Consider the following 7,331-nt stretch of genomic DNA (forward strand, 5'->3'; position numbering starts at 1 on the left):
TGTACAATACGGATAAAATTAAAATTAAATGATAATTACGTTAATTAATTTTTAATAATTTTCAATTTAAAAATTAAAATAAATAAGAATTTGTAACAGTTATCTTCGCTTCAAAACGGCCTCCTTCTCTTCCATGCGAGATCTCTTCCCTTCTCTCTGCGCCGCCATCAACCTCAGTCGTCGCTGCCCATAGCACCGACGCTGTCCTGCGCACCGCAAACGTCCGAGCAGCACACAACAGCTACTAATTATATAACACCAAAATTATCCCGTGATGTTTTTATTCAGAGGTTGAGGTTCATAGTTGGAGATAATCTCTTGAGAACTACAGTACAAAAACTTCAATACAAGGTATAAATAACTTGAGCATTACAAGCAATTCCTTGCTTTTAAGGATATCACTTTACTTGTCTTCTGCGGCTTACACCTCCTAAATAATTAAATGGTTACTTGCACAGATACCGCGGAGTGGTGAATTAAAGATACCAGCCAAGGAGTAACCATGATATGCTTGAATGAGGAAGTGGGGATCTTTGTAGTCTGGTTGGACTCTTCAACTTTTGAGTAAGAATAAAGTTCTGAATGTTAAGTCGTAGGCAAAACACACTCATCTTCTTTTGTTCTCATTTTCATTCAGACCTTACTTCATATAAGATACCAGTACTTTAGGTGATTGGAAGGTATATACATTAAAAGACAAATTTAAATGTTGAATATTCAATTTACTAAATATGTAGATAGTTATTTTAATTTTTAATTGAATGGTTATTTTTTTTTATTCAGTTATTATGTGGAGTTGTTTGATGGCCGATGAGAGAGCTTTTAACGTCGAAGAGGTGAGATGATTGATGAGGGTGGGGTAGAAGACGATTTGAAGAGAGAAGAGGGTGTTTGGGTAAAAAATTAGGGTTGTAATGGTTATTTTTTTGAAATAACTATTTGGGTCTTTTTCTCTGGTATTGAGACAAATTCAAAACCCATTGTACATCTTGTCAAGATTTCTCGTTGTCTCCATAGTAGAGTTTTTTATTTTTTGTTAACTATTTGTTTGACCTTATACACTTTTATAATTGTAATTTTTGTGTATTATTTTTTTTATTATCTTTTTATAATATGATTTATTAATTCCATTAGATAAAGTAAATTAAACAAAAAATTAATTATAAATAATAATAATAGTAAAAAATTATAACATACTAAAAAAAATTATTAAGATTCTAAGAGTACTAAAAATATACTATATAAAAAATAGGACAATTTACGTAAATAAATTGTTACACCTTCAAAATTACGTAAATACATTGTTTCCAAAATGAAGACGCAAATACATTGTTTCACGTATCTATATAAACTGCTACTGGCAGTAGCGATTTACAAATATACAGAAACCGCTAGAGCCTGTCGCAGTTTCTGTTTGATTTGGTTTGGTCATAAATCGCTACTGCTAGTAGCGGTTTATGTGCGTTGGTGTTCGTGCATAAACCGCTAGAGCCTATAGCGGTTTACGTTCAGTATGTGTGAGCATTGCTGCCTATATAAAATGTGGAAGGGCCAAAGGTGGAGGAAGAGTGTTATTTCTCACAAATGGATGGTGAGGAAAATTTTGTGGCTCTAGTCCACTGCTCTGAAAAAATTCAAAAAAGCAAAAGGCATGGTGTGAAATTCACGAATAGAGAACCGTTTAGTATTTTTATCCGATCTTCGAGTATGTTGGCGGAGATTAAGCTCAGCATATTACGGAAGCTCAGTGCATGTGGGACGAAGTGGATAAAAAAGTTGTTTTACAAGATTCCCATTGCCGTTGTGTCAGTTGGTGTGAGATATAAGACCTTTGTGATATGGTCGGATGAAGACCTGCAGGTCTTGTTTCACTGCCGGCGTAGTTTTCCCGAGGTGAGAATACCTGAGCTGCTTGCAAAGTTGGAAGATGGTGTCGACAACTCTGGGACATTGGCACCGAATCCTCAGTCAACCACGGTCGGTAGTGCCTTGACATCGATGCCTGTGGTAGCAGCGACAGTTCTGATTCCTAAGCCCCAACGTGCTGGCGCTGTTCATGCTAGTGTGCCTCCTGTTGTGCCTGATTTTGAATTTGAGGCCGGACCGGATCGAGTTGAGAATGCGTTGCATGACGATGATTCGGATGAGGAGCCGGTCGATATTGGTGGGGACCGTGATGATGATATTCCAAGAGGTACACCTACAGCCCATGGAGGTTCTGGTTCTAGAACACAAGAGTACCCTCCGCATCTGTCGTCCTTGAACTTGGAAGCCATCGGCCAACACCAGAATGTAGAGGCAACTTTTGTGGGGTAGGATATGCATGATGCGAATCCTTTGACAGAATTTCAGATTGGCCAATTGTTCCAGAGTAAGGAGGAAGCTGTGCTGAGTGTAAAAGATTAGGAGGAAGCTGGCGTGGAGTTGAGTACAGAGTTATAGAGTCAGACAATCTGAAATACCAAGGGAGATGCAAGGAGTTTGGTAACGGGTGCACGTGGTTGATTCGTATAGTCATGCGAAAAAGAAAGAGCACGTGGGAAGTTAGGAGGTACAACAGACCACACACGTGTATGGCCACATCGATATCGAGCGACCACAAGCAGCTTGATTATCATGTCATATGTGCGAGGATCTTTCCATTGGTTAGAGCTTATGCGTCGGTGTCGATTAAGGTTTCAAATATATCTATTTTAAAAAATTTTAAATTATATTATAATCCAGTTAAATGATTTAAATTTAAAAAATAAAAATAACCGTTTGTCAATTGTTAGGAAAGATGGATGGGATAGTGGGGAGAGAATTGAAACGGGTTATCTCTCACGTGGATAGTAGGAGATAATCGTTTCAATTCTCTTCCTACTATCCATCAACCTTTTTAGTACTAAACTAATTGATTAAACATATCCATTTTAATCTCTTCTACTAACTTTTTTATGTACTAATTGCATGCTAAAAGTTTGGATTATTGATAAAATCATAAACGCTGAATTCCAAAATAATATTAAGAATAAGATTATTGAGAGTATTAAAACAAAAATACGATGTAAAAAAAATACTAAATTAACATTTTCACGTTAATATTTAAAATTTAAAAAAATGTAATATATTTGATTAAATACTCTTATATATATAATTTATATTTTTTATTTTTAATATAAATATATTTTGCTAATTTTTATATGTTATTTTTATTTTAATAAATAAATATTAATTTTATTATAAAATTAATTAATAAAATTATTTAAATATCTAAATTAAAATGATAGGATAATATAAAAAAATATTTAAGTTGATGCCTATTCTAGTAATTTTTCATCTAAAAGTGTATTTTGAGTAGTGTAATCTAAACAATATTTATTTTACTATAATCCATTTTGATATGAAGATGGCCAAACATAAATCACTTCAATAAAACTTACTTTTCATCAAAATTAAGTTTGCAAAATCAATTTTATACAAACTCCCATTTGCAAATTGTAATCCAAGCACTAGGGGTGTGCATGGCCCGGCCCGCCCCCGAACATTTTAGGGGCTAATTTGGTGTGATTTCATCTAGTCTAGGGCCGTGTACGGGTCTCAAAAATAGACCCGGTCATTATTTCAGATCGGGTTCGAGCCTTAGCTCGGGTCACCCGAACTCGGCCCGGTGGCCCGATCATCATATACAATTAATATTTTGTGTTATTAGTGATGGATGATGGCTATTCTTATGTGGAATTTAAGTATTGTAAATCTTAATATTTTGTGTTATTAGTTATTATAAGACTATAAGTTAATGTTTTATGTTTAACATGCATAAGATTTTAGACTAATGCATAATATTGTGTTATTTGTATTGATTTAAATATTTGGTGTTATTAGACAATATTAGTATTGATTATGGTTATGCTTTAATTTCAGAGAAGAGTTGGTTCTTGTTATACTTTTCTAAGTGAATTTTACCATGTCAAATAATGGTTGGAATCTTGAAAATTTGGATATTTTCACATGCTAGTTTATAAGAAGCTATCAAGGTAATGTAATGTTAACGGTCGGATTTTCACCTGATTTTTATCCGATATAATTGTGGCACGAAAGTGTATAGGTTTCATCAGGTCTAGGGCCGGGTTCGGGACTAATAAATAGGCCCGGTGTATATTTCGGGTCGAGTCTGGGTCACATCAAACCCAGTTTCACCCGACCCATGCACACCCCTGCCAAGCACACACTTTTTTATTAAACACATCCACAAAAACACTTCTATTAAACACAATTTTGAATAAGAATTGGTAGAAGTTGGCAGAAATGCTGTTAGTAACGTAGCAAAATTGAATTAGTATTGTTTTTAATTTTTTTAATAAAATTTTTTCAATTAATAATTTTAATATATATTATATTATAAAACTATATTTTAATTAAATATTCTCCATTGGCAATTTTAATACGCATCTAAAAGAAATATTTTAATCAAATCCTAAAATAAATAATCACAAGATTTGATCCATGGTGATTAAACGAAGGAGGCCACTCAGATAAAGATGCCTAAAACGTTTTTTTTAAAGATATTTTTATGTTGTGTTTTAATTAGTTTTTGTATAATTTATTCGGTATTCCTCATCACATATTATTAAATTTTTTAAAATATTTTCTTTCCAGAAACAATAAAAAACATTTAATTTAGACTAAAACAAAAAAATAATAAATTTAACTATTAGATTTTTTTAAAAGATTATTTATATAAAAAAATATATCACATTCATCAATATATATATATAATTCTGAGTCTCTTATCTTTCCAAATTCTTTGAGTGGCCTCCTTAAAGGAAACTAACGAGCAACAATGAAAGAAGAAAAAGAGAGAAAGGTCTCATAATTAGGCAGCAGCACTGGTTGAACGAAAAGCCACGTGGCAGATCCAAAGTCATCGGTGACGCCATGCTCTCGTCACTACACCCTGGAGTTCCCATTTCCCAACACAAGAAAACACCGTAAGCTCCGTCATCGCAGTCGCAGAACAACAATTCCGTTTCCATGGAGTGGTTCGGTGATTGCTCGTTCCGTCTCGATTCGCCGCCGGACTCGCCCTGCAATGCGTACCGCCTCCTCCTCCGATCTCTCTCCCTCATCCCGGTCTCGCACTACCTCATCGCCGCCGCCATCTCCCTAATCACCTTCCTCTACAACTTCATCGAGTGCCATTTCCTTCAAGACCTCTTCTCCGGATTCGCCGGCGATCCCATCCACCTCACCTACCATCCCTCCTCGATAATCTACGAAGCCGTTGTCTCCAAGTGCCGCATCCTTCATGGCAGGTCCTTGCTTTGCTTCTTTGCTTTTCTTCATATATAACAATTCGTGACAATAGTCTTATACTTGTTTGTTTCCACTTGAGTGTTGATGATTTTGCTGTTTCTTGTTTTGTGATGTGAAAACAGGTATTTGGCGACGCCGTGGTTGGCGAGTCCGCATGTTCAGACTTGTTTCTTGAATTTCTTCGGCAGGCCTCCGCGTTTCAGTTACAGAAGGTCATTCTTCATGCCTTTCTTTGGGCTATTGAATTGTTGTTGTTGTTGTTGTAGTAGTAGAGAAATGTTGGGTGTATCTTTCTCATTATTGGGGTGAAATATCCGTGTTGTAAAAGCTTATTACTACTCTGTTTCATAATGATACTCACTTTTCATTGTGATGCATTACTGAATCTATCATTGTGTTGTGATTGCTGAAAGATATACCATGCTGAATCCTCTATGTTATGAAGCTTATGTTCTTCCAGTTGTTTCCCTTTCCTTTATATTCTGGTGTTAGTTGAGGGGCATAATTACACATGTTTCAAGCCATTCCCCCACCCGCCCCCCTTTTCCCTCCATATCAATCTTAGTAATGTCTCAATTTATTAATGGCTTCATCTAACAACTGCCCATATATCATTTTTCAGACAACTGTTTAATACTCCTGATGGTGGAACCATAGCTTTGGACTGGTTAACAAGTTCTGATGGTATGTATGAAGTATTCATTTAGTTTTGGAAGTCTTCAGCCTAAGACATCCTCCCCCCCAAGTTTATCTTTCTGATTTTTGTGTCACGTCACTTTGCAGTTTCTGGTGATGTTCTTCGTACGAACGATGTTTCTATAGATGAATCGACTCCCATCGTTGTAGTGATTCCTGGTCTAACAAGTGACTCTTCATCTGCTGTAAGTTCAAGGGCTTGTGATCTCTGGGTGTTTTATCCTTGTCTTTTTAGTTATAGCATTGGTTGAAACTTCACATTCTGGTGGCTATATGGCTGTTATGTCAAAGGCTTGTGTTTTGGTATTGTAATAGCATTTATTATTATTTATTACTACATTGCAAGACATGTACTAATAGGACGTCACTGTGTTATCAATTGGGTTTTAGTTCGAGGTCCTTCATTTTTCCCAAATTGAGAGCATATGTTATTATATTTCGCCTTTTATTATGCTTCAAATAAAACTTTACATATCTTACTAAAATGCCTTAAATACTACATGACGCTCATTAAGGTCCTCAAAAAGTGCTGCCTTGCCATTGCCATGTAAGTGTTTCAACTGAAGCGTGGGGACTAGGGATGTTAAAATCTCAAATGATGACCTTATTGACATTTGATCTCCCTATAGTTCAAGCTAACAAGAATTGACACAAAGACAATACCAGGTTCACATTTGATGCATTGCATATGCTAAGGTGTTATTGCTGAACAAAAGAAGCACTAAAAACTAGAAACAAGTTTCTCTAAATGATATTTGTCAAAATGGAGAAGCATAGTCGGTACTATTGACTGACTGCAGTATCTTTTATGTTTTGTCTTTTGTTAGGCATCATCTATATTAGATGTCCCTCTGTACCCTTATGAAATGTTTTAAATTCCTAATTTTCACTTCTTTTTTTATTAGGAGATTCATTTATGTTATACTGACGTCTTATAGTTTAATTTTCTTTCTTCGTTTTCTCTCTGTTAGTATCTCAAACATCTTGCATATCATACAGCAAAGTGTGGATGGAACATAGTTATCAGTAACCACCGAGGACTGGGAGGCGTTTCAATCACGGTTAGTTATTCTGCAAGCTGGAAATATATATTAATTAACAATAACAATGTGGATACGCTTTGAATACATAACTTGAAAGCTTTAGTAGAGTCATTCACGGCTATATTGCAGTTGCCCTTGCACATCTAAATCAACCTAAATTCTTAGGCTATGTTTGGGAGTTTCATAGAGGATGGAAGGGATTGACTCAATAGAATAGAAATAAGGAGGGGCAGAAGAGATCATGCCATCCTTATATCTGGACATATAACTACTTTGATGAGGGAATGGAACAAAACT

The 7,331-nt window shown here is 35.4% G+C and overlaps 1 protein-coding gene across 2 annotated transcripts in view; it reads left to right on the forward strand.

The window, feature by feature from the left end:
- The window catches only part of LOC107618483 (embryogenesis-associated protein EMB8), a 6,415-nt gene continuing 3,891 nt past the window's right edge, over positions 4,808 to 7,331 (forward strand). The window contains exons 1-5 of one of the 2 annotated variants that reach the window (XM_021110683.1): positions 4,808 to 5,294; positions 5,418 to 5,507; positions 5,918 to 5,979; positions 6,079 to 6,176; positions 6,963 to 7,052. In XM_021110683.1, the coding sequence (XP_020966342.1) occupies positions 5,014 to 5,294; positions 5,418 to 5,507; positions 5,918 to 5,979; positions 6,079 to 6,176; positions 6,963 to 7,052 (621 nt within the window). In that variant the 5' untranslated portion in view covers positions 4,808 to 5,013. The remainder of the gene's footprint in view (positions 5,295 to 5,417; positions 5,508 to 5,917; positions 5,980 to 6,078; positions 6,177 to 6,962; positions 7,053 to 7,331) is intronic. The other variant, XM_016320577.2, reaches the window with a different exon arrangement.

Source organism: Arachis ipaensis, chromosome B09 (genome assembly GCF_000816755.2).
Source record: "Arachis ipaensis cultivar K30076 chromosome B09, Araip1.1, whole genome shotgun sequence".
Taxonomy (NCBI): domain Eukaryota; kingdom Viridiplantae; phylum Streptophyta; class Magnoliopsida; order Fabales; family Fabaceae; genus Arachis; species Arachis ipaensis.